The sequence below is a fragment of the Meriones unguiculatus genome, chromosome 8 (assembly GCF_030254825.1).
Source record: "Meriones unguiculatus strain TT.TT164.6M chromosome 8, Bangor_MerUng_6.1, whole genome shotgun sequence".
In the NCBI taxonomy this organism is placed as follows: domain Eukaryota; kingdom Metazoa; phylum Chordata; class Mammalia; order Rodentia; family Muridae; genus Meriones; species Meriones unguiculatus.
The window spans coordinates 3,992,048-4,017,611 of NC_083356.1; the positions used below are offsets into that span (position 1 = coordinate 3,992,048).

Sequence of the window (25,564 nt, forward strand, 5' to 3'; positions counted from 1 at the left end):
GATTCTGCTGGTTTCCCGGCTACCCACGACTGCCCTCGGCAGTCTAGATGGAGTCCATCTGAGGTAACCGACTGGCGCTCTACTTCTCTGGAAGTGCCTCCTTTGGAACTCGCTCCCCATCCAGCATCCCCTCCTGAGACACGAGTCTTCCCGATCGTACCGTACACATCTCCCCAGCTAGAGCAAGCTCCTCAAGATTTTCTCCCCGGCCTGCGCTTAGCAAAGTGCCTGACAGAATACGTTACCTAAAAGCACCGGCAGATAAAACAATACAAAATTTGGTCCTGGGAGACCCTCCAAGCTCAGTGCGAAGCTCAGCTTCACGTGGCGGTCCCGCTCCTCCCAGCGTCGCCTAGGCTGCCTCACCACAAGGCCCCGCTACTCGCTCGGACCGGCAAGCCTCTCTGGTTCCCGTAATCACCTAATGCCTAAAGCCTCCCAACGCGCTTTTTCCAACCGGGAAAACTTCACTTCCGGCTTCCCGCGACTCCGGAGCCACAGCCCCGCCCCTTTCACTCACGAACCGGAAGAGATTGTCCAACCCCTTGTTCGTAACCCGGAAGTAGATGTATCTCACGGAAGCCGGCTTTGGCCCTGCGGCTCCTGCTGTCGCCGCGGAGAAATTGTTGGAGCTGGCAGCCTAGGAATGGTGAGGCTTCGCGGTTCGTCTCCTAGTGCTCTGAGTAGACCTGGGGGTGAAATTGAGTTTCCCAATGGGCCGCGGGGCACAACCCCACAAGATTTGGGGCCCCGCCCCGGTATCGCCCCGAAAAATCTGCGCATGCGTGAGTCCGACCGGGCTAGACTCTGGCCTGCGGCGTTACGCATGCGCAAAGGTGGTGCGACTTGGCTGGTTGTTGCTCCTGGGTCCCTGTCGCCCGTGGGGCTCAGAGCCAGACTGCGAGAGCACCATGGTGTTGCCGGTGCATTACTAAGAGTTGCAGAGCTGACCGAATTGCCACTCCTCCCCAGAGTCCTTGAAACAGACCTGGACTGATCCCTCACCATGGGTGTGCTCTCGCGGGAGGAGGGCCGGAGGGACGGGAAGGAGGGCAAAGAGTTTGCCTTCGTCGCTTGTGGGACTGGGCACCTTCACCCTCTTCCGTGGTGCCCACGTTTCCCAGCCGTGACCTACGGAGCGTAACTTTCCTCTAATAGACGCCCGAGTCAGAAGGGGCGAGGCCTGCTTGCAGCCCTCCAGGAAGTCCAGTACCTGAGTTTTCTCTGGGTTAGAACCTGGTGTCCCAACGCTGTTCCCAAATCCCCTTTTTTGTTTTGTTTTGTTTTCTCGACAAGAGTTTCTCAGTGTAGCCTTGGCTGTCCTGGGCTTGCTTTGTAGACCACGTTGGCCTCGAACTCACATAGCTCCGCCTTCTGCCTCCCAGAGTGCTGGGATTACAGGCAGGCGCCCACAACGCCAGGCCCAAACCACTTGGTAATCTTAGAAGGTACCACCCACCTAAGTAAAAGCTGCATGTGGAAGGGTGAAAAGGGTATTGAGACATTGGAATTCTGCCTTCCCCAGCGGAGGCGGCAGCGGCGGCCTGGGAGCAGAATCAAGAATCCCTTGGCCCTTTCTAGTTAACAGTCAAGATGCTTCATTTGGGACCTACTGGTAAAATTATAGGGTCTCTGAACCTAGTATGTCTTGTATCCACAGCTTTTATGATACTCCTGAAGGTCTCCGTGACTTCCACATAGCTACTTACGTTTTTGTTTTTATTTTTTATTTTTTGAAGCAGGGTTTCACTGTATATAGCCCTGACTTGCTGTGTAGACCAGGCTGACCTCAAACTCGACAGAATCCTCCTGCCTGTGCCTCCCAGTAGGGGAGGAGCTATCACCCCAGGCTATGTAGCTACTGATCTTTAAGTGTAATTGAGAGTGGGTCTTGATGGCTCTTCCCACTATAAATGTCCTCAGGAGACAGGGCCATGAGCAAATGTGAGGAATTGGTAAGTGGATTTGGCTGGTTGGAAACCTGAGGGAGCCTTATTTCTCCTTGGCAGACTCTCTTCTCGGCCTCTAAGCTCACTTGGTCAGAATCCTTGGATGAGCCTGTGGGACCGTTCCTCCCATCCCTGTGGTTTGGAGCCAGTGGCTTTGGGACTGTGAGAGGATGGACAAAGGTAGTGTGAGGCTGGGCCAGCTCCGCAAATGCTCGGTCACCAAGCACCTCCTGATTCTGCCCCAGTCCCAGCTGGGCAGTGCCACCTCCCCCTGGGCCAGCACTGCCCACGCACCTCTCGACAGAGCCACAGTCGACTGACTTGCTCTTGTGCTGCTGCTCTTTGGCACGCTACATTTTGATGGCAGAGGGAACAGTTATGCCCAGAGCCTGGTGTGTCGGCATCACCAGCCTAACCTGAGCGCCACGTGCTGCACAACATGACACGTGGCACCAGGACAACTGCCCAGCGTGGAAGGTCTGGGCCAGGTCTGAGCCCAGAGGGGATCTGGATGGCTAAGGAACTCCTACCTTAAAGCCTCAAGCCTCAGGGAGGCAGGGAAAGGGCTGGAGGGGCTGGCAAGGAGCAGGCTGAAGAAAGGGGTCGGTGTGCAGAGGATGCTTGGGAAGCCTGAGTCTGCCATTTCTCTTTCTCCAGATTCTCAGGGTCTGCTAGATTCATCTCTCATGGCATCAGGCACTGCCAGCCGCTCAGAGGATGAAGAGTCCCTGGCAGGACAGAAGCGAGCCTCCTCCCAGGCCCTGGGTACTATCCCTAAACGGAGAAGCTCTTCCAGGTAGTCTGGCCTCAGAGGGACTGGGAAGGGGAAAGCTTGTGGGCTTAGGTGCCTCGTGTCTCATCCTCTGTTGGGAATGGCCGTCTGAGCCCGCCGTGGGTGAAGGCGGAGCCTTGAGCCTCTTTCCTTTCCCTGCCGATCCCTCCCTGTAGCACTGAAGGGGGGGGGGCTTGCCTGTCATCTCTGAGGGCTAGTGCTTGGCTATTCCTCAACCACTGAGCCAGGCCCTGGTGGAAAGTCAAGGGTTGGTTCCCACTGGGAGCCTGCTGTGTGGAGCTGTATGCGGTACCATGCAGCTACCAGTGGCTAAAAGTGCAGGACCTCTTATAGGTTCATCAAAAGGAAAAAATTTGATGATGAGCTTGTAGAGAGCAGTCTGGCCAAATCCTCTACCCGAGTGAAGGGGACCAGTGGAGTGGAATCAGGCCGCTGCTCAGGGAGTGAGCCCTCCTCCAGTGAGAAGAAGAAGGTAAGGAGCTGGGTGCAACATGGGGCCAGAGGGCACTGGGCTTTGTGTGTCCCCCATGGATGAGGCCTGTCAGAGAACCGAGCTGCCCCAGCCCCCACTCGCTACCTCCCCATCTCTCCCTACTCCCTTTCTTGCTGCATTCCTCACTCTGCTACTGCATCCTGTATCACATTCGGTGTGGGAGGCAGGGAGCATGTATCTATTCTGGGAGCAGACAGCTTGTTCCCAGCATTGCAGGGTGTAAAAATAACCCCCAGGTGGCATTGCTCTGGCCCCAGACAGTACACCAGCAAGAGTAGTTCCCTGGTATACTCCCCACCCACCCTCCCTTCTGGGGTTGAGGGTACCACAAACAGAGAGAAGACCCCATCTGGTCAAGAATGGTGTCGACGTAATTTGGTGGGGGTGGGTGTTGGAAAGCCGTGTCTCAGCTTGGCTCCCTGGTGTTGTCTGAGCCTGCAGCTGTCACAGTGTGCGAAGCAGTAGGTCTGAAGCCCCAGCTTCTCTGATACCGGCTTTGAGTTCGTTGTGATCTTGCCCTCTACCCAGGTATCCAAGGCTCCTAGTACTCCTGTGCCACCCAGCCCCGCCCCAGCCCCTGGACTCACCAAGCGTGTGAAGAAAAGCAAACAGCCGCTGCAGGTGACCAAGGATCTGGGCCGATGGAAGCCTGCAGATGACCTCCTGCTCATCAACGCTGTGTTGCAGGTAGTTCACCCCCAACACCCCCTCCAATTCCCAGCCCCCATAGTAGCTTAGCAGGACACTATGGCTTCCAAGGAAGGCTTCTTCCCAGTGCAGAGGCTGGAGTAACCAGTCTGGGCTCTTGCAGACCAATGACCTGACATCTGTCCACCTGGGCGTGAAGTTCAGCTGCCGCTTCACCCTTCGAGAAGTTCAAGAGCGCTGGTACGCCCTGCTCTACGACCCTGTCATCTCCAAGTGAGTGGGCCAGCTCCAGGAGAGGGCGGGGCTGGGGGCCAGCATCTACCAGGGCCCGAAGGAGAGTCTTGGGAGGCAGGGCTGTGGGGCCTTGCGGCCTCTGGGATATTCTGGGGAGGTCTTACGGAGAAGCTTCTTCCTCTAGCTCCTTCCAGTGCCAGGTGGAGGCCAGAAGGCAGTGGAGGATGTAAGTGCCCACAAATGCCAGGAGCCCCAGTTCCAGTGTGTGCCTCGTGTCACCTCTGAGCTTGTCCACACTGGCTCTCAGAGCTCCTTATATGAAGAAGGCACTGAACCCCCAGCTGTCAGGAGGCAGAGGCAGGCAGGTGTCAGAGTTAGAGGCCAGCCAGCTCTACAGAGAGAATTCCAGGGCAGCCAGGGCTACACAGAGAAACCCTGTCTTGAAAACAAACAAGCAAAAAGGAAAGAGAGAGTACTGGAATAAATGAGCCTCAAGACCCTTCTAGTTTTAGCATCGTTTCAAATAAGCTCATGCACATAAACATTGCCCTCCTCCTCCCCCGTCATTTACTTCAGTGTCCTTAAAGCTTGGTTTGAATCTGAACACCCTTCTTCTACTCCTCCACAGCCCTGCCACCCACTCAGGCTGTAGACATAGCCCTGAGAGACCAGCTTGAGATAAAGGAGGCAATAGACAGTGGTTAGTGAGTGGAGCTTCAGCCGTGTACTGTGGAAGGGGTCAGAGTCGCGGCTGGTCCCAGGGTGTCTTGGAACTGGGCCTCCTGTTTGCCTGTTTTGAGTTGGGGTCTGGCTATGTGGCTGATTTAGAGCTTACTCTGTAGACCAGGCTGGCCTTGAACTTTGAGCAGTCCTCCTGTCTCCATCTCCTGCTGGCTGGAATTACAAGTATGTGCCACCACCTTGGGTCTTTAGAGAGTGTGGCCTCCATTTCCTGAGTTGCTATTGCTTTTATTGTACCATGACCTGGTGCTGGGCTAAGCCTCCTGTTATTTCTACCAGGGACCTCTAGGCTTGGGATCTCTAAGTTTCAAAGGCTTATAGTTTTGGGAGGGTGGGTAGTAAGAACCCCAGACGGCTTGACTCCTTCCTTTCAGCTCTACCCTTCATTTCTTTGCATGCGCAGACTGGCTTGTCAGGCCATGAGGCAGTTGCACCCAGAAGCTATTGCAGCCATTCAGAGCAAGGCCCTGTTCAGCAAGGCTGAGGAGCAGCTGCTGAGCAAGGTGGGATCGGTAAGTGGAGGCGTGGACAGGGTACAAGCTGGACCACATGGGAAACGACTCGTGGGGGGGGTCCTGCCTGCCCCGTCTGCGGTCTGAACACACACATGCAGGTGAAGACATCTGCAGTGGCCTTTGGGATGGGTCTTGGGAAGGCCTGGGGACAGAGATGGGGTGGGAATGAGACAACCCTGGTATGAAGAAGGTACCTCTCATCTCCAGACCAGCCAGCCCACCTTGGAAACCTTCCAGGACCTGCTGCACAGACACCCTGATGCCTTCTACCTGGCCCGTACTGCCAAGGCTCTGCAGGCCCACTGGCAGCTCATGAAACAGTATTACCTACTGGAGGATCAGACAGGTAACCCCCGGGAGCTGCAGCCTGAGCAGCCAGGTGTTCCGCTGTGAGAGCACGTGTGATGTCTGCAGGCACAGCTGCCTGCCAGTGTCCTGTAACAGAGTCCTCGGCAGCCCCGAGAGTCCTGTTCTCAGTCTGTAAGAATCGGCAGCAAAACCTGCTTCCTCGTAGAGCTGGCAGGGCCTTTGGCATCATGGAGAGGGAAGCCAGCTTACCGGGTATCCTGAAGCAAAAGTGCAAATAGCAGACTTGTTTTAGGTTTTTTGTTATGTTTTGGTCTTGACATATTTTGCCATCACAAAAACAATACATTGGTATATTATTTATGGGTAGCATTAAAACTGGAGCAAACTGGGAGTGTCCATCTATTCGCTCTTCCCCAGAGGCAGTGACTTCCTTTGAAATTGCCCTGTCCTGCCTTGTCTCCATCCTGCATCCTCCCATCACCTTGCTCATGGACCAGGGAGCCTGTGCTGTCGGGCATTTGTGTCCTGGGTGCCTCCGCAGGACTTCATGTCTAGGCCCACTCTTCCTCTCCCCAAGGGCTGGAACGCCTTCTGCCGCCCTCTCACCGCTGAGCTGCTCTCTCTGGGGCTCTTGCTGGGAAAGCTGTCTGGTTGTGCTGCAGGAGTCCTGCAAGGGAATTGGTGAGCAGGCTTCTGGTTTGTATGGTTCGGGCACACTCTTCTTGCCAGAACGCCCTGCCTGCTGCGCTGTGCACCACGCCAGCGTGCTGCCTTGACGGGGAGCTTTCATGGACTGCTCCCACAGCTGGTTCAGAAAGCCTCCTGCTTTCTGAGGGCTCCTGCGGGAGCCCGTCCACTGCTGTTAGTGGTCCAGGGCCTTGCTGCCTCACCCAGCACGGAATCTCCAGAACATTTGCTGGGTGACATTTCTGTTTTACTGTTTCAAAGCCAGCTGGTCAGTTTTTGGTTCTTATTGTTTTTTTTTTTTGTTGTTGTTGTTGTTTTTCTCCTTTTTTTTTTTTTTCCTTTTGTTTTATTTTTGAGTCTTGGTTTTCTGCAGCCCAGGATGACCTCCTGCCTCCATCCCCCTAGAACTGGAACCATAGGTTTGTGCCACCAGGTCCTGCTTCTTTCTCATCATTTTGGAAGCTGTTCTGTTCTATATATTTTTTCCAAGAGTCTCTGTGCAAGAATTTGTTTTCTTGTTTGTTGCTTAAACCTGCTCATCCCAATTATCGGGCACACTCTGTGGCCTAGATAGTAGCTTAGTTACTCATTTAGAGTCCCGGATGCCAGGCAGACCTGGTGGAAGGCGGCTTGGTGGCAGTGACCAACCCAGTCCTCTGTCCCCAGTCTCCCAGGGCAAAGCTGTGCTTCTTGTGTACTGTACTCCAGCCCAGCTGGAAGCTGCTGCCGCCTTGCTGCAGAGCGCCCTGCAGCCTTGGCACAGCTGGAAGCTGCTGGCTGCCCTGCTGCAGAGCACCCTGCAGCCTTGGCACAGCTGGCCAAGAACCACAAGTTCTTTTATTCTCAGTCTCTCCAGAAACAGTTAAAAACTTTCACGAAACACTAGTGTTTCAGAACATACTTGATAGGTTCTATTATTAATTATCCTGCTCCATTTCATCCTTTGAAAACAATAAAGCTAATTTCATGGCCCGTAAGAAGGTCATTCCCCACAGACTGAAGGTCATTCCAATGCTGCATACCTCTCAGGGTGGCCAAAAGACTGAGGAACAGTGTGGGTCCTGGCTGTGCCCCCACTAGCTCAGAGCTTAATCTGCTTCTACCATCACGGGGGCTGAGCAGTCCTCTGCCTAGTGTGAGACTACAGTGAGTCAGCCATGCAGCAGAGGCCCACGTGGGTCAGCTCTGGCTGCCTTGTCTTGAGCCACCTCTGTCCCAGGATGCATTGTATTGAGGACGCATTGTGCCACCTACTTGGGACCGTGATCGCTCTGGATTTGGCTCCAGAAGGGCTCTGTCCTTGCGCCCCGGCTGCTCGGCTCACATGGCTGTTGGACAGCTGGGGCTGGAGTCGGATCCTCAGCGTTTATACTTCCTCTGTCGTTCATTTAGTGCAGCCACTGCCTAAGGGGGACCAAGTGCTAAACTTCTCAGATGCAGAGGACCTGATTGACGACAGTAAGCTCAAGTGAGTTCCTGGAGAGGGTTGACTCTGTTTGTCGGGCACGCCAGGCTGCCCAGCACGCATAGCTTCAGTTGCAGCTGCTGGGCCTAGCCACCCTGCTGCGCCCTCTCCTGTGAGGGTCGCGTAAGCTCACTGCCTTCCCCTGCTCCCCACCTCAGTCCCAGGGCTAGGCAAGGCTTGGCGGAGGAGCCTGGGGTGGTCTGCTGGGCCTGACTCCTCCTTTTCACTACCCAGGGATATGCGCGATGAAGTCCTGGAACATGGTAAGCCTGCCCTGCTGGGGACAGTGTGGGGGGAAGTTCCTACTGAAGTGGAGGGGACCAGTTCAGGGTGCTGGGGCGCCAGTGTCTCTTCTTCCCGCTTTACCTCACCTCAGAGCTTACAGTGGCCGACCGGCGCCAGAAACGAGAGATCCGGCAGCTGGAGCAGGAGCTGCATAAGTGGCAGGTGCTAGTGGACAGCATCACAGGTGAGGGTCCAGGGACCGGGGGCGGCTCTCCGGCACCCTTTGTCCCGCTGAGCGCCTTCCCTGGCCTGTCTGGGTGCTGTTCACTACGCCCGTTCCCTGTTCTCCCTACCCTCGCCTTAGGGCTCTGCTGATCCTACTTAGCTGACCCTGCTCTTCTCTCAGGCATGAGCTCTCCAGACTTCGACAACCAGACCCTGGCAGTGTTGCGGGGCCGAATGGTGCGGTACCTGATGCGCTCTCGTGAGGTAAGGCAGGCAGGCTCTCACTGTCCGCCCTGCCTAGCCACCCCCTCCTCTGTCGTCCCTTTCTCTGCCCAAACCTTGGATTCTTGTCTTTCCCTTGCTATGTGGGGCTCCTTCTCACTCTCTGTCCCAGCCCTCACCTCCACCGTTTTCCCAGATCACCCTCGGCAGAGCAACCAAGGACAACCAGATCGATGTGGACTTGTCGCTGGAGGGTCCGGCCTGGAAGATTTCCCGGAAGCAAGGTGTGCCCACCTTGCTACTCCACTGGGAACAGGGGTGGGGGTACCCTCCAGCCTCTCACTGGCTGTCCATGGTGCCGAGGGAACCCTCAGGGACCAGTGAGGCAGGCCAAAGGAGTTGGTGCTTTGAGGTCGCTCCTTGGGGCTACAGATGCCGTCAAGCCTTCGCACCCAGGAAGCAGAGGGGCACTTGGCTGTCTCCTGGCTATCTCAGTCTTGTCATTCCTTCTCTTCTCTGCCTCCACAGGTGTCATCAAGCTGAAAAACAATGGTGACTTCTTCATTGCCAACGAGGGCCGGCGACCCATCTATATCGATGGCCGGCCTGTACTGTGTGGCTCCAAGTGGAGGCTCAGCAACAACTCTGTGGTGGAGGTGAGTCGGGGCTGGAGACGGCAAGGGTGTCTCACCTGGTGCGTGACAGACTGGTCCATGGACGTGGTTCCGGCCCACCCTGTACTCAGCCATCTTTCTGTCCTGCCCAGATCGCCAGCCTGCGATTCGTCTTCCTCATCAACCAGGACCTCATTGCTCTCATCCGGGCTGAGGCTGCCAAGGTCACACCACAGTGAGGCAGAAACCAGGGCATCTTCTGGCCTCAGTTTCCCCTGTCATTCCAGCTCCCTTGAGCTGAGAACTCAGGCTCCTGGAAAAACCTTCTACCCAGAGTGGGTGGTGGAGGCCCAACTGCTGGCCCATTGATTGAGCCTTTGAGGCAAGGTGGGATGACCATGGGGAAGCCAGGAGAGGCTGGAACCCCTGTGCCTCCCCAGAGCCAGAGCCCCACCATTGCCTTGTCACTCCTGTGTCTCCAGTGGATCAGCTTTAGACTCCTCCTTGTTGTTTTTGTTTTTGTTTTGTTTTGTAAATAAAAAGTACCAAGTTCCAAAGTAGTTTCTTTTATTTTTGGTTTTTTAATATAAAAAACATGAGGACAGGTGGAGACGGGCACATGCAAGGAATGGCAGAACCCCTCCTTGTCCTCAGTCCTCTGCGCCCATCTGGCAGAGGGTGGACAAGCAGGTCAGTGGAGCAGGACCCGCGGATCCCTAGCCGGGGGCCTGCCTGAGGCTCCAGCTCACCCTCCTTCCTCAGGCTCCTGCCCTGAGCCAGCAGGCAGTGCCGCGCACAGACGAGAGGCTCGCCCAACAGCAGCTGGCAGATGTTTGCAGTTCTGATCTCCAGGCGGCAGTCAGACCCCTGTGCCTTCTTCCTGGGTCCACTGGACTGTGCCAGGGCCGTGGCAGCCGATGAGCACCATCTCTAGGCTGTGGGGGTCCCAGGGCAAGGCTCGGCCCCCCGATCCTGGAGGGGGCTCTCCAGTACTGGTAGCCTCGGCCTGGCTCACAGGTGCTGGGGTCCCAGTCATAGCCCCTTCCTCAGAAGGCGGGGGTGAGGCTGGGGTGCTGGGCTCAGAGCACAGGTCAGCAGAGCCAGGCGGCTCTGAGTCTGAGGTGGAGGTCCATAGAGCTGTGGCTCGAGGCCAAGGGGAGCTCTGGGATGCGGGGGGTCCCCAGGGCCAGGGTGCCGTGAGGGGAGGAGGGTGTCCTGGACGAGGGTGAGGCCAGGTCCCACTCAAGACAGAGCCTGCTGGAGGCTGCAGGCAGTAGGAGGACGCCCCAGTGTCCACACGCAGGGGCTGGAGGAGCCCAGAGGCAGTGGCGGGGCACGGCCCCTCTCCTGATGCCCGGGGACGCTGGCCTTCCTCCTGGGGCACCAGGATGAGCTGCACAGCCTGGCGAAGGGACTGCAGCCCCTCTCGCATCTGCAGCACCTGCTCGGACAGCTCCGTCACCTTGGGGGTAGGGGGAGAGGTCACGAGGTCAGCAGGCCGCCCCCTCAGCAGGGCCTGCCCATCCCTCCCTCTTCCCATCTCATCCACCCACCGCCTGCCGCAGCTTGTCCAGTGTGTCTGTGCTCCTCGCCTCGCCGGGCCCCAAGGGGACAGTGAGCAGGCCACTCTCTGTGGAAAGGATGGGGCTGTTAGAGCTGCTAAAAGACGGTTTAGGGTCCAGGCCTGGCCTCTTAGCACTGACCTGGCTCACCTGCTCTCTTCTGGCCTTGATCGAGTTGCTAAATTGTCAGCAGCATGAAAACCCCTCCCAGCAGCTCTGAATGACACTGTCTGCTGCTCTCCCTGCGGGTCCCTGTCCCTTGGGGGAGGGGGGGCAGGATGAGACGATCTCATAGCCCATGGTGTTCCCCCAAGTCTGAATAGCCGAGGCGGCTGAGTCTTGAGCTGTCTGCCTCCACCTCCCTAGTGCTGAGAGTGCAGGCAAATGCCACATTGTCTACCTGGAAGTTGCTCTTTGCATCTGTGCCTTGTTCCGGCCTAGAGGATGTGTGTCCTCACTCTGTCCACTTTCCAGGCTGCCTGTCTTACCCAGGGCCAGCGTCAGCCCTGTCTTTCCAGCCCTCTGTCCTCCCAGTAAGGGGACGTGTCATGAGTGTCAGGTACATTCTCTAATTTAGCTTGCACATCCCATTTTACAGACAGGAACTGGGACCAAACATGCTGAGCTTACACCGTTAGAAAGATGGCAGGGCAGGTATCCAAGCCTCCATGCCAGTCACCACGGGCAGCCCGTGAGGGCTTCTGGGCAGGCCGCCCCACAGTTCCGCCAACACCAGGCTAGACACCACAGCGCTTGAGGTCTATACAGCAAATGCGGCGCCCTCTAACCTTCCCCGTTCCTGCGTTCCATACCTGGTCCCGGGGAGGGGCTGCTGCTACATTCTGGGCCAGATTGACCCACTCGGAAAGAGAACTTGTGCTGGTCGGAGGCACAGCCATCCTCAATGCCATCTACAACCCTGTGGACCCAATTCAAAAGGCAGGACAACAAGTCAGACAACCAGAGGCAGCCACGGTGGTGTCGGGATGGGGCATTCCAGGGTTCACGAGTCAGCTACAGAAAAGTAGAGCTATCTAGGGGACCTGGCATCCTAAGAAGCTAGTATTTTAGCTGAAGAGTACATTGGAGTAGCAGGAAACGGCAGGAGTTCAGGGTGAGCTGCCTGCTAACAAGTAATGGGATGGTGGGAATCGGGGAAGGCAGGCTTGGACCATGAAGGCTGGACTGATGGTGCCTCTGAAGGCAAGAGCCTGCTTCGTTCTTGCATAGAGCAGCTCACAACCACCTATAGCTCCAGTTCCAGGGGCCCTAGCGCCCTCTTCTGGTCTCTGTGGCTACCTGCACTCACGTGCAGAGTCCTCTACCGCCTACCCAGTTAAAAAGAAAAAAATTTTTTTTTTTTATAATGGAAATACGAAGCTAGGCACGGTGCACTTCTGTAAACCTAGCACTCAGGAGACAGAGGCAGGAGGATCACAAGGTGGAAGCTAACCTGGGTTACACAGTCTCAAAAATAAACATGGGCAACATTCAGGGTCGGGGTGTGTATAGCGGGTGCCTCTGTCCTACCATCACAGTCCTGCCATTGAATCCAGGGCCTGCTCACCTGGGGCTCAGGTCTGGGGGTACATTCCACGGCACAGGGGGCAGCCGCAGCCCGTCTAAGGTCCGTGGATGGGCAGAAGGAGCGGCCTCCGGCTTCAAAACTCCTGCCCTACTTGGCCGCCCTCGGCCACCCAGCCGGGGCCGGGGCGCAGCACGGCGAGGGGACAGCAGTTTGGCGGCTGAGGAGGAGGAGGTGCAGCCAGGCGACAGCAGGGGACTGGAGAGCTCATCCACTGGGGCTGGGGAGACGGTGGGTCCCTGCTCCCCATCTGTCTCCTTCTCCTCCAGGGTGGACATGAGGGTGTTGTCACCGCTCAGGGAGCTGGTGTCCACCTGGGGACAGAGAGGAGCGGGGGTTCAACATGACAGCGGCTGCTGTGCCCCCTCCACTCCCCTGCTGGGAAACAGGAGGCAGAAAGCGCCCGCACTGCTGCCACAGTGGAATACCCCCAAGTCCCACACAAGTGTGGGTGCAGCACCCCTCCGCTTGGTCCTTCCGACTACCAGGGCTGGCACTGTGATGATCCAAGAGACCCTAAGGTCTCTGTGGTGGTACAGATGAGAAATGCCCCCGGGCTCAGGCATTTGAACAGCTGGTGTCCAGTTGGCACCTTTTGGTGAGGCTTAGGAGCTGTGGTTTTGCCAGAGGAAGGTAGGGGGGCTTTGAGAGAATGAAATACTCTGCCACATCCACGTCACTCCACTTCCTGCCTGTGCTGAGGGGCTCCAGCCCTCAGCTACCTGGCCCGCGGCATGCCTGCGGCCCTGTCTCCCCACCATGACGGACTTGGATGTCCGCCCAATAAACCCTTCCCTCTGTTAGTTGCCTTGGTCATGTTTTAGCAACAGGTAAGTAACCAGGGCACCCTCAGAACAGGCTATTTCGTGAGGAAGGGTCAAGGGGAGCCAAGGGCCCTGTTCGGAAGCAGCATCCCACCCGGGATGCCTGTCTCAGAGGGCGGCCTGGCCCTCTGACCACTCCTCCATCTGCAGTCTACATACAACAACCCTCACCTCTGCAGAGACTCCGCCGGCTCCCAGGTTGTAGCTGAGCTCCCCTCGGAGGCCACGGCTGAAGCGCGGGGCAAACTCGGGGTACAGCGCGAGGCTCTCATGCAGCCCAGCCAGCTGCAGACACTGGAGGACGCAGTATGTCAGCCCCTTCACGTCAGCATTGGCCTTAACTACCTGCTCCCGCCGGGGCAGCTCGCAGCCAATCAGGTCACCCTTCCCTGGGGAGAGGCAGCCAAGGTTAGCAAGCCCAGGGGGAAAAGGGGTGGGAGGGAGGAGAGGAGGTGGGAGGGAGAGGGGGTGGAGGGAGGAGAGGGGGTGGGAGGGAGGAGAGGGGGTGGGAGGGAGGAGAGGGGGTGGAGGGAGGAGAGGGGGTGGAGGGAGGAGAGGGGGTGGAGGGAGGAGAGGGGGTGGGAGGGAGGAGAGGAGGTGGGAGGGAGAGGGTGGCTCTAGACTGAGCAGATGTCGGGAAGCAGAGGGGCCTGGCTGTGCCGTGATCCCTGGGCCTCAGTGATTCACACCCATACTTGGGGTGAAGAACAGTGCGGCCCAGGCTCTCAAGCATTTCCAAGGGTAAAGCCGCTGGCTGACACACCATGGTACCTCAGTAGAATGTCACCCATTCCTGTATTTCCAAGATAGGCTGTTAATTAGAGTCCCCTGGGGAAATTAAACCAATCAGACATCCAGGCCCCAGCCTGACCTTCATCTGATTTTCTTAAAGGCCCACAGGTGATTTGGGTGCAGCTGGTCCAGCTACCAGAAGTTGGACATTATTCAGTGCCCTGTGTGGAATGGCGGCTGTGCGGCCACTGCCCTGGAGTGTTGAGGGGAGCAAGCGGATCTCACCTCAGTGGTCTGCAAAGGGTTTCCCAAGCCTAGACTGAGACTGCTACCTGGCCGACAGCAATTATGAAACGATGTAGGCCGATCTCTGTGAGCTTGAGGCCAGCCTGGTTTACAGAGCGAGTTCTGGGACAGCCAGGGCTACACAGAGAAACCCTGACTCAAAACAAAACCAAACCAAAAAGCAAAACAAAACAAAAAGATGCAGGTCCTGCAACCTCAGGGAGGTTGGACAGGGGAGGGGTATCTTAGAATCATGGGCCCGGGTCTGTGGCTCTGATGGAGAGGGTTGAGTGAGTTTATGTTGACGAAGCTCCTGACGGAGCCAACCCTCTGTTCATTGTTTTCCTCTCCCTTGATCCCCAGATCCGCATCCGGGACTGGCTACCTGGGTAAAGGCAGTCTGGCCTCTCTCAGACCAGCTGCGTGATTAGAAAGATTAGAAAGGTCGGTCAAGGCTTTAAGGACCAAGAGAGGTGGCTGCTGTCAACACACATGAGTCCAGAGGCCTCTAAATGTTCATGGAGTTCGGCTCACACTTGAATTCAGAATGTGCCTCATTTACGTTTCCTGTTCTTGTTTTGAAGCTTCCTGAATCCTTGCAGAGCTGTTTGGGTTACACAGGGATTTTCTAAGGAAGGAGCTGTGTTTTGTGTCATCCGGAATAAGATAGGTGTAATTTTCTTCATCCAAGAAGTGACACAAAGCTGAGAAACAAGACTAAGGACAGAGCCAACCTGGACCTGAGACCCTGCCGCCGGCACCTGGGCCATGGGTTCCAGGCTCAGCTCATCCAGTGTCCATCCTCCCTCACAGGTGGCGGAACTGGTTCACAAACAGGTTGGGGCTAGAGTCAGTGCTGTTGACTACAGGGCCAGACTTGGCTCGCCCGGAGCCAGCTGGGTGCACCTGAAAGCCTGCCCAGCTGAGGAGGCAGGTGGGAGGCTGGGATGGAAGCAAAGCAGAAAACCAGGTCACAGCTGGGCACATGTATCCCAGCCCTCCGCTAAAACAGGAGACGGCAAGTTCAGGGCCAGGACGGGCTCCATGGCAAACACAGAACACAACACTCCATTCTGCAGCAGGATCCGAGCCAGGCCCTCACACAGGCCATCAGAGCAACGAGTGACCAGCTGGACAGCCCTGCTCTGACCAGCCTCTCCTCCCTTCCTCAAGGGCTACCGCCACACCAGCAGTGAAGCTCCAGATTCTTCCTTTACTTATTATTTGTTTCCCTTCTGCTCTTTGAAACAAAGTTTCATCTATCCTAGGCTGGCCTCCTGCTCACTACGTGGTCCAGGGAGACCTTGAATTTCCGCCTCCCAAGTGCTGGGATGACAGGCAGGTGCAGCACACCGGGGCTGATGTAAACCTGGAGACTGATGCCCTTGCGTCCTCCTGCCTGCCTGCCTTCTCTGCCCCTCTCTTCTCTTGTTTCTAACCTTCCCCTGACTCCACTCCTCTTTCAGATGGTCTTGCCATGTTTCCCAGGCTGGCTTAGAACTCCTGAGCTCAAGCAATTCTATCGCTTTCGTGTTCTGCCTGGCTCGGACTGCAAACATACGCTATGATTTGTGGCATAACTCCATCTTCTCAGTTCTGGTATAGAGTATATCTAAGCTCAGAAGCTGGGCTCAAGAAAGATGAAAAAAATTAAAAGTGTTTCACCAGTCTGTCACCTTGTTCAGGCTCCGAGCCCCTGGCGACATTTCTTTCATCAAATGCTGGGGGGCGGGGGGGGGGGGGTGAGAATGAGCACCCGATAGCTGCTGCCTTCAGTTCTCTTCTGTCCTGGTCTCCTCTGTGCCCCACACCCTGCTCTCAGCTGTCCCCACAGCAGGGACATGGCTGTGACCTGGTCGCTCTCTTTCCCCTGGACTGTCCAGGCTTGTCTCAGCCCCTTGCCCTCCAGGGTGCTCAGAGCCTCTCGCAGCTGCACGGCTCAGCCCGTCACAGGCTTCTGTGCTTCCCAGAGCCTTGCGCATGAGTGCCTGGTGCCTGCCCGCACACCTGGCCCTCAAACGCTTCCCTTTTGTGGCTGTCACTCCTGCCGCACCCGGCTCTACCACGAATACTAGCCAATGCCCAGCTGTGCAGGCTTTTCTGTGCTCAGGTCCCTTCTGTGTGAGGTGGGAACAAAACGGCTTCTGTGGCAGACGGTCGCCATCTCCTCCCCGTGAGACCCCTGTGCTTTGCCCCGTCCCCTCTATGGTGCTGACCCAGTTAGAAACTGATGTCTCACTTCCCTTTGCCTTTTGCCACCGGCAGGCTGAGCTCTGCTGTCCCCTATCTGGGCTTCGGACCTGCTCTGTGCCCTGCCCTCTTTCCGCCCGGCTAGACTTTTCCTACACTGCTTCTCCACCCCATTACGAACTGGCTCTTCTAAAAAGCCGGACCCCTGCCGGGCATGGTGATGCACAATTTAATCCCAGCAATCAGGAGACAGAAGCAAGCTGTGAGTTCAAGGCCAGCCTGGTCTACAAGGCGAGCCCAGGTCAGCCAATGCTACACAGAGAAACCCTGTCTCGAAAGCAAACACACAAACAGCTGGACCCCTTACTGGCTTCATCCTGGGAACAGCCTCAAGGTTACCTCCTGTCCTGGGTTGCCACATTGTAGTCACTGGCTCATCTTTGGGCTTTGTCTAAGGCCTCTGGTTGTCCCTGGCTCCCTCCTGTCTGTTTCTCCCCTTGCCAGCTCTGTGTGCACCCCTTTCTCTGATTTTAATTCAGAATGGCCATGAATTTCCCCCAGACGCGTGAGCCCCCGAGCACCCTTTCTCCCGTCACACAAACCTAGAATGGCGAGGACGGTGCCACCTTTGAGGACCTCCATGGAGCCCGAGCAGACAAAGTAGAGGGCCTGGAGGGCATCGCCCTGGTGAATGAGGTACTCCCCGGGCGTGCAGAAGGCGGGCCTCAGGGCCAGGGACAGTGCCCGCAGGCAGCCCCGGCTTGCCGCCTCGAACAGCGGCAGCTGCAGGACCTCTTTGTGCAGGTGCATGGCGATGTCTGCCCGGAGCTCATCCGGGAGGCTCTGCAGCAGCTGCAGACGGTGGGGGGGGGGGGGTTAGGGCGGCAGGAGAGGAGGCCTTTCCAACCAGCGCCTGGCCACCATCTCCAAGCCCAGAAGCAAGAGGGAAAGGGAAGGAGGCCTGAGTCTCCCGCACAGCATTATGGCCCACAGGGCGCAGTCAGTAGAAGAAAGCTCTCTGCGGGGAGCCCCCTCCCCGCCCTTTCCTCCTCCTGGCCTTACACGCTGACATCAGTGAGCCCAGCGCCCACAGACCCAATTAGGGTTCTGCTGTCCCTGGAAGAGACCCAGGAAAGCCAAATTTCTGCATTTCGTACCCACCCACACCTCCAGTCCTGACCGTCGGGACCAAGCTCCACCCCCCACACCCCCTGAGGAAGCGAAAGCCCGGATGGCGCGTCCCGGGAGGCTCCGAACCTCAGTGGTGTCGATGCCATTATTCACAGCCCAGGTGGCTTGGAAGTACTCAAGCATCCGCTGCTTGAGGGGCTTGGGGATGCGGTGGATGCGGATGTAGTCTCGCAGGTCGCGCGTGCGGCTGTGGTACAGAAAGCGGCGGGCATACATGCGCTGGATGATGGCCGTCACGTTCCCAAACACCACTGCGTGCATCAGGGCTGCGAGAGGGGAGAGGAAAGCGTCACCTCCAGGCCTGGCCAGGCCCAACGGCGCCAGCAGACCTGTCCTCTGCTGCCTGCCTGCGCCCGGCTTCCTAGGCAGGGTGCAGGGGCCTCTGGACCACCAAAGGCAGAATCTAAAATCTCTACTCGTAGGGACCTTGAGAGAGGCGGATGGGGGGGGGGTCCCAGGAAGCCCAGGCCCAGCCTCACCCCCAATAAGCATTGTGCAAATGGAGAAGATCTTCTCAGTGTCTGTGTTAGCGGACACATTGCCGAAGCCCACGCTGGTGAGGCTGCTGAGTGCGAAGTACAAGGAGGTAATGTAGGCGCTGCGGAGGGACGGGCCCCCCAGGAGCTCCGGCCCGGTCCCGTTGGCTTCGCCGCTGCCGCCGCCGCCGCCGCCGCTGCTGCTATTGCTGCAGTTTTCGCCCTGTCCAGAGCTGTTCCCGCCGTCGGGGCTCCGGCTCACCAGGTAGTAGGGGGTCTCCAGCCTGCGGGCCAGCTCCTGGAGCCAGCCTGTGGAGGGGGAGGGCGACTCAGAGAGCGGCACAGTTCTGTTCTGTGGATACAGGTGGAGTAGGGGCGCCCCCCAAAGCGGGATGCACATGCAGGCCCAGCCCCGTGCCTTCGGCCGCATCTCTCTCCTCTGCTCGCACATCTTTACCACAAGACAGCGCAGGAGAAAGGCCGACGCACTGCCAGAGCCTGTTGGTGCCGCTGGCTCAGTAAGAGAATCCCACCTGCTCCGGGGCCGCTGGTCAGCCTCATGGGCTGTGCCCAGGAGCAGCCAGGCGGCCAGGCAAAGAGGCTGGTGCAGGAGAGGCATCTGGCTGCATTAAGCCTTGGCCTGGTGCCCAAGTCTGGGTGGCTGAGGCCACCTCGGCTGTCCGGTGCACCCACACCATTTTTCCTTCGTCCAAGCCCATCTGCTGCGAAAGTCCTGCCCATCCAGCCATACCCTACCCCTCAACCTCACCAACCATGCCGTCTCACACGCTGTCCCTAGCACGGGGAAGGCAAGGGCACACAGGTGAAGACTCGACAGACGTCCAGCCACAACCATGGCCACGTGCACTGCAGAGGCCTGCATATGCTTGAAAGACTAACGACCAAGGTGACTGCACACTGATACACAGACGGGGGTGGGAACAGTCACAGACGGATGAGTCTGTGTGTACTTGCACACTCACACAGGAGTGCGCACTCACACCCATATACCCTCCCACACAATAGACTTCTTTACACACATACGGCCAGGATGGAAGTCGGCTCTCTCCTTCTACCCTGGGGGCCTGGGGAGCAAACACAGGTTTTCCAGGCTTGGTAGCAAGCGCGTGTACTTGTTAAGCCATCGTGTGTTGGCCCAAGACCAAGAGTGTCTGTGTCTGCTGCAAAGAGTGGGGCGCACCTGAGAACTCAGTGCTTCCGGGCCACGTGGAGGTGAGCTGGAGACAGGGTGGCAGCTGCCCCGAGAGCTGCCTGGCCACAGACTCCCCCTGGGAGGGGCACGCGCCAAGGAGCTAGCGCATGCCTGTTTCCACATGCTCAGCAACTAGAGGGCCCGAGGGACCAGCCAAGCGCGGCCTCTGGGCACACCTCTGTCTCCACGCTCCTGGCAAGGGGAAGGTTCACAAGAGCGTCGCCATCCCTTGGGGGAACTGATCAGAGCAGGTTCTAAGAACGCCTGGAGACCCCGCTGAGGCCACTGCACACAGCAGGCCCCTCAAGCAGCTAGAAACTCCACACATGTCAGTTACCGGAAGCCGGCAGGGGGCCGGAGCTGTGGAAGAAAGGTGTGCTCAGCTTGGGATGCATGGGAAGTTAGAAGTGGCCAGAACGGGATGGCTATATCCTTATGGTGACAGCAGCGAGCTGGTGATGGACCGATGTGAGGAGGGCGGAGAGATGCGTCTGGAGTCTCTGGCATGCAGGGGCTGGAAGGAGGGGCTCACCAAGAGTGTGGCCGGCAGAGTCAGGGGCTGTAGCCTCACTGGGGCTCAGCCCCAGAAACTGATCACAAGCTCGTGGGTGATGTGGAGAGGTGAGGGTGGCAACTCCCGTAAGAGTTAAGATCGAGTGAGTGGGAGGAGGAGCCGAAGCCGTGGCGGGGAGATGAAGGAGGGGAAGGTGCTGGGAGAAAGAAGAGGCTCAGGGAGAACTGGATTCAGGTACCACAGCGAAAGACCCAGGAAATGAAGGTGACAAAAAGTGGGGCAATGGCCTGACGGCCTGAGGGCCCGAGCTTCAAAGGTGGCATTCAAAGAGGAAAGTGTGAGGCCAGCAGCTCCTTGCCTGGCCATCCATGGCTGGCCATGTGACCAAGGTCTGGTCCCCAGGAGGGCGCTAGGGGTGACTGAGACTCCCCAGGCAGACACCAGGCAGGCTGTCTCCCCACGGTGGTGGCCACCACACACATACACACACACACACACACACACACACACACACACACACACACACACCTTTCTCTGACATCCCCACCCCCCACACCGCCCGACCACCATCCCTGCCCTCGCCTACGGTACCGATCTCAGGCAGCTCCGACTCGCTGCTCTCAATCTCCTGCTGGCCGATGTAGAACCAGACGCAGGCCACCCAGTGGGCGAGCAGGGCGAAGACGGCCATGAGCAGGGTGAGCACAACTGCGCTGTACTGGGAGTACCGGTCCAGCCTCGGCAGCAGCCGCAGCAGCCGCAGCAGCCGCACGGTCTTCAGCAGGTGAGCCCCAACGTACTGAGACAGAGAGGAGGAGGGAGGTCACCCCAGGCCTAGCCCTGCCCGTGTCGCCCAAAGCCCGACACCAAGCCCAGCCATACTGACCACGTTGACCTTGAAGGCATGCAGCAGGTCAAAGGGCAGTGCCGCGATGACATCCAGCAGGAACCAGGTGGTGACGTAGTGGAGGCAAATGGACTTTGGGGCAAATACCACCTGGCCTGACTTGGACACAAACGTAGTACGGAAATTCAACACAATATCTGTGTGGAAAACAGGCAGTCAGCGATGGGCAGGGTATGGCTCCGCTTGATCCAGCCCCAGGCCCTTCACCTCTGTGCCCTGACTAAGCTGTAACTGTTGCATGCACACATTTATACCCATTTCCCAGAGGGGGGAAACGGAGGCTCGCCGAGGTTAATCTCGGCTCGGGGCTCTGGAACTCCTTATTAGTAGAGATGTCTTTGGGCTCTAGGCTTGGGTGACAAAGCTGGGAAGGGCAAGGGGGAGAGACACTTGTGGGGCGTTGGGAAGCATGCGAAGGACGACCCCTGCGGAAGGCCCAGGGCTGGCCCGAGCAGCGGCGGGCGCAGACTGCGCGTACCGAGGATGAAGAGGATTTCCACAGCCAGGTCGCAGACGCTGGGCGGGCCTCGGGCGGCCCCGGGCTCCCGGGCCGTGCTCACACACACGCTGTAGGGCACGGTGACCGCCACGTAGAGTGTGGCGAGCAGGATGAAGCCATCCCAGGTGGCCCTCAGAGCCCCACAGTGCAGCAGGATGAAGGGGGACTTCCGGATGGCAGCGACTTTATATTCAGGCAGGTTTGGCTTCTCTCCGAACACGCCCTGGGTGAGGAGGGGCAGGTCCAGGCAGAGAAAAAGGGTCATGGACAGAGGCTAGATCAGGATAGCGTCTGGAAGGGTGTTCCCCTCTCTCCCCTGTACTTGCACCGTGGCCCCGGCACAGGTTTTATTTATGCACCAGAGGGATGAGGACTGGGAAGAGCCAAAGGGCTGGTGGGACCCGAGTGGCTTCCAGACGTCCTCTGAGCTGGTTTGGTTCGCCCTGCCGGGTCTGTTCAACCTGCCCTGCCCCAGCCGAAACACACCCCAGGGCTCTCCACCCACCTTATTGAGCTTGTGCTTGCCCCTGGGTTGCTTCTGCAGGTGGCCAGACAGGTGGTAGAGAACCGCCCGGCTCCGCCGCCGGTTAGCGTTGAAGCCTTTGGACCCTGCCCGGCCATACCGGCGCCGGCCACCACCTGCAGACAAACAGGGTCCCGTGACAGCAAGCTATGGGTCCGGGTACAGGACACTAGCTCTAGTGCTCGGGATGACCGGCTTGGTGGCCCTTTTGTCTAGTCAGGCATCCTCACTTCGCCCGGCCACTTGTCAGTCAGAGCTGTGCTGTCTAGGGGTGCTGAGTACCCTAGTCCCGGGATCAGCTGCCAGAGAAGGTCCGGATCCCACAGGGCAAGACAAAAGTGAGCGGACTAAGGCCCGGGAGAGGAAATCTCTAAGAGGCTGCACCGGAGGGTCTGCTGTCGGCAGAGCTGTGGAAGCCCAGAGAAGCCCAAAGAAGGCTGATACTGAGAAGCAGCAAAGCTGGGGCCGAGTGAGGGCAGAGCAGGGGAACAGCCTGTACCCCACATTTCCAGACAGCGACACAGCCTCGGACCAGTGTCTGTTCCAGACAGCGACGCAGCCTCGGACCAGTGTCTGTGACAGCTCCGAGACCTAGAAGGCCTAGCCCAGCCCTTCGAGGGACCCTGGGCTCCCCCACATCAGGCATGCTGGGCAGAAAGGAGTCAGGTGAGTACGTGCTCGGCCTCACTAGTGGGGAGAGAGGGGTGTCCTAGCACAGGCGGAGTTTATTGGCTCAGTAACCTTGATTTGACAGCTTTGTTTTGACTAGCCTATCCGACAGGATTCCCATCCTAGGACTAAACACAGAGCAGCACAGGCCCTCTGTCAGACAGAGTGGATCTCAGTGAGCATAAGAAGGGCTGGGGGGGTCTATAACCCAGACTGGGGGTCCCAGCCCCGCCTGAGCCTCGGGTAGCCAGGGACCAGGCATCTAGATCAATGTGGCACAGCGCTCACCTCTCCCCTTCCAGTTGTCAGGGCCTCCCCGGTTCTTGGTGTCGCTGATGTCCTTGTGAGAGACCAGGAAGAGGGCCACCTCCCCCTTCTCGTTCTTTATTGGTATCACATCCAGGAGACACCAGAATGGAAGCCCTAGGCAAAGAGACAGTCTTAGCTGCTTTCCATTCTTGGCCCTGCCTAAGGTAACCACAGACAGTCCCTGGTAAGGAGCAAACAGAGACAGCCTCCCGGGGAGGGGGCAGCAGCGTGGGCCCACTTAGGACAAGGCTTGGGAGAGGGGGCAAGGGGAGCAGACATGGCGGTCAGACACCCTACCCTGGCAAGATAGGGAGGGAACGGAGGCTGAGGCCAGTGTGAGGAATGCAGGGAGGAGAGAGCCCAGGACGAGGTGGAGGCCGAGAAAGGGATGGAAGGGTGGCTGGGCACTTGGGAAGAGGCCCTGCCCGGCATGGTGGGGCAAACTAGTGCCACGGTGCCTCACCACTCTTGCGGTACAGGATCAGTTCCGCCTTGAATTCTTTGTGCTCGTCCAGGGCCTTGCGGATCTGCTGGCGGACCAGCTCACTGGTGTCCGGCCCGTAGAGGAAGGAGCAGGCACAGCCCCGCTGCATGACCTCAGCCCTGGAGAAGCCCGTGAGGTCGCAGAAGCCATCCGAGCAGTAGACCACAGGGAACAGCCCGGCCACCTGGGCGTTCCCCAGGACGAAGTTGCTGTCTGCGAGAGAACACCTCTGGTGTTGGCGTGCGTGCGAGCCACAGGGCGCCCCACCTGCCAGCGGAGCCCGGGAAGGCTGCCTGTGCTGGCCCTGTTTGCGAGGGGGACTCAGCCTGGACACCTAGCTGTGCCTCACATCCTCCCGGGGCAGCCCCCGCCGGCCGGGTTCGAGTGCATTTGACCATGAGAGCATGCCAACGCAGTTCTGCGTGGCGGGCGCTGCGCCATGGAGGGGGTGTCCAGAGCAGTTGGATGAAGGGGTGGGGCCGACCCACTAACTGGCTAGCTAGGCTGGCTGTGTGCTCCGTCTGGGCAGCAGGTCCCAGACCATCCCCTGCCGTGCGTGTTTTTGCCCCCTCGCCACACATCTTGGCTCAGGAACTCTTGAACGCCATCAAGAATGGGGGTGTATGTATGGATAGTGGTGAACAGCAGAGCCCGGAGCCAAGCGTGTATTAGGGGGAACGAGGGGTGCTGAATCAGCAGGCTCCGAGCCCAAAGCAGATGGAGAAGCCCGGGGTGGGGGGAGCTCAGTGATGAGCTCCTACAGGCTGTCTACAACACGAGGGAGAGTGCCTGTCAGAACTGGGAAGCCCCACTGGGAGGGAGAGGGGGAGGGACCCTGTTTTCATGACTTCCCCTGTGCCGGAGCCCGAGGAACCCAGAATCTGGAAGCTTGCCTTGCCTCTTCCAAACTTGCCCAGCCCGGATGGGAGTCCCCAGGCTCATCGCTCTGGGCTAGGTGGGCATCCCGAGCTTCCAAGCGGTGGCTTTAGACTGCAAGGAGCTTGCACACACAGCTCTCTGCTGAATCCCGCCTACTCTACCTTCCTTTGCAAATCTTATTTCTAAATCTGGGTTCTGAGCCCTCGGCGCTGTCCACCAGCACCGGCTCCGCGCTGCCCGACTGGGCCTCTGCAGCAGCGAGGTCAGGGTGGGACGGGTCAGGCTGGACTCGGGGACCCCGCACCCAGGGACACATGCCAGCGGTGCGGACCCTGGGAACCTCCGGGAACCCTTCGGTGACTGCAAGGAGCTAGCTTCAAGGGGGTGAGGAAGGGGGTGGGCCGGTGGGCTCCAAGCAGCAGGTGGCAGTGCGGACGGTGGACTGCTCCCCGGAAGCTAGAGGGCTGGGGCCTGACTCACGCGTCCCGTCGAAGCGCGTAGCGATGGTGTCCAGGAAGGTGTTCTGCGGCGCCAGGAGCCCCCGCATGGCCGGCATCTTAGGCGGCGGCGGCCGCCCGCCCCATCCCTCCGGGGCGCGGGGACTCAGCGCCGGGGGAGGGCGCCCGGCTCGGCCGCCCCCCGCCGGGCCCCGCGCCCCCTAGAGTAGCCGTCGGGGGGCTCTGCCCGGCCCAGGCTGGCGAGCCCCACCAGCCGCCCGCGCGCGAGGGGGCGTCCGCGCCGTCGAGGCTGGGCGCATGGCGCGCGCGCGACCCCTCGCCGCCCACGGGCTCCGGGCTGCAGGCCCCGCGGCCACCGCGCGCTCGGCACCTCCGGTCCTCCCCGCGGCTCCCGCTCGGGCTCGGCTCGGCGCCGGGTCCCCGCAGCTCCTCCGTCTGTCGGGGAGAAGCGGCAGCCTACCTCCCGCACCGCCGCCTGCACCGGGGTAACCATGGAGACGGGGCACACCCAATGAGGGCCGCCTCCTTAAAGAGACAGGCCTCCTGCGGAGGGATCCCCCTCCCCTGGGGGCCTTGGTGGGGGCGGGGGACGCGGCCGCCCCCTAGCGCCGCCACGCTCCCTTCGGCGAGAACCGCGGTGGTCACCGAGGAACGCCTGGCGGGCGCAGCCTGGGGCTTCTCTCCTGCGCCAGAGGGACCAGAGGAGGGCTTAGGGGCGTGTGCGCTGGAGATGTGTTTCCAACAAGAAAAAATGTCAGAAGGGGAACCGGCCGCCAGGCTGCGGGGCAGGCCCAGTAGCTGGAGGTTTGGGGAGTACGCACGGAGTACCCCGAAAGGGGGGGCGGGGGTCTTCGGAGCCCGGTTTTCCCCAGGCTCAGCCGAGCCTTTCCCGGACTCAGCTTGACCCACTGAAAAGTGCAGACGGGAGCTGAGGAAACCCGAGGGCGGGGAGCCCCAGAAGTAAAGTCCAGACGCCTTGGGCGAGGCCCGGGAGCGCAGAGGGCGCCTTGGGTAAGTGAACCCAAGCCGTCCGTCCCTCCCCCGCGTGCCCTCAAGTTTCTGTCGCCTTGCGAGGGTCGAAGACCGCTCGGGGTGTGGGCGGGGGCCGGGCGTGCTCGGCTTGACCCGCTTAGTGGCAGAGCTC

At 58.9% G+C, this 25,564-nt stretch overlaps 2 protein-coding genes across 5 annotated transcripts; one reads left to right on the forward strand and one right to left on the reverse strand.

The window, feature by feature from the left end:
• Positions 1 to 538: 538 nt before the first annotated feature.
• On the forward strand, positions 539 to 9,677 carry Mcrs1 (microspherule protein 1). 3 transcript variants are annotated; one of them, XM_060388641.1, is made up of 15 exons: positions 539 to 649; positions 2,010 to 2,129; positions 2,607 to 2,745; positions 3,076 to 3,214; positions 3,764 to 3,922; positions 4,047 to 4,156; positions 5,262 to 5,370; positions 5,581 to 5,719; positions 7,762 to 7,837; positions 8,069 to 8,097; positions 8,211 to 8,303; positions 8,466 to 8,548; positions 8,703 to 8,790; positions 9,035 to 9,162; positions 9,273 to 9,677. In XM_060388641.1, exons 2-15 carry the CDS (start codon positions 2,120 to 2,122, stop codon positions 9,357 to 9,359), a joined length of 1,389 nt encoding a protein of 462 aa, XP_060244624.1. In that variant the 5' UTR covers positions 539 to 649; positions 2,010 to 2,119; the 3' UTR covers positions 9,360 to 9,677. The 3 variants fall into 3 exon arrangements, with proteins under 3 accessions (XP_060244624.1, XP_060244625.1, XP_060244623.1); XM_060388642.1 differs by lacking the exon at positions 2,010 to 2,129 and having other exon boundaries at positions 562 to 649; XM_060388640.1 differs by lacking the exons at positions 539 to 649; positions 2,010 to 2,129 and adding an exon at positions 2,245 to 2,437.
• Positions 9,671 to 24,879, reverse strand: Kcnh3 (potassium voltage-gated channel subfamily H member 3). 2 transcript variants are annotated; one of them, XM_060388638.1, is made up of 15 exons: positions 24,443 to 24,879; positions 23,063 to 23,296; positions 22,579 to 22,713; positions 21,604 to 21,737; positions 21,078 to 21,321; positions 20,579 to 20,736; positions 20,284 to 20,491; positions 17,969 to 18,274; positions 17,556 to 17,755; positions 16,901 to 17,150; positions 13,263 to 13,480; positions 12,250 to 12,581; positions 11,495 to 11,601; positions 10,674 to 10,750; positions 9,671 to 10,582 (listed from the first exon to the last, which is right to left on the reverse strand). In XM_060388638.1, exons 1-15 carry the CDS (start codon positions 24,516 to 24,518, stop codon positions 9,980 to 9,982), a joined length of 3,282 nt encoding a protein of 1,093 aa, XP_060244621.1. In that variant the 5' UTR covers positions 24,519 to 24,879; the 3' UTR covers positions 9,671 to 9,979. The 2 variants fall into 2 exon arrangements, with proteins under 2 accessions (XP_060244621.1, XP_060244622.1); XM_060388639.1 differs by having other exon boundaries at positions 23,063 to 23,292; positions 24,443 to 24,560.
• Positions 24,880 to 25,564: the final 685 nt, after the last annotated feature.

Bases quoted from the DNA above. Each gene is read 5' to 3' on its own strand.
- Kcnh3 (XM_060388638.1), bottom strand. From the start codon at position 24,518: ATGCCGGCCATGCGGGGGCTCCTGGCGCCGCAGAACACCTTCCTGGAC. The intron at 20,737-21,077 runs GTACGCGCAGTC...TTTTCCACACAG, and splicing joins GGAAATCCTCTTCATCCTCG to ATATTGTGTTGAATTTCCGT. The intron at 12,582-13,262 runs GTGAGGGTTGTT...CTCTGTCCCCAG, and splicing joins CCGGCGGAGTCTCTGCAGAG to GTGGACACCAGCTCCCTGAG.
- Mcrs1 (XM_060388640.1), top strand. From the start codon at position 2,389: ATGACACGTGGCACCAGGACAACTGCCCAGCGTGGAAGGTCTGGGCCA. The intron at 2,438-2,606 runs GTCTGAGCCCAG...CTCTTTCTCCAG, and splicing joins GCGTGGAAGGTCTGGGCCAG to ATTCTCAGGGTCTGCTAGAT. The intron at 5,371-5,580 runs GTAAGTGGAGGC...TCTCATCTCCAG, and splicing joins TGCTGAGCAAGGTGGGATCG to ACCAGCCAGCCCACCTTGGA.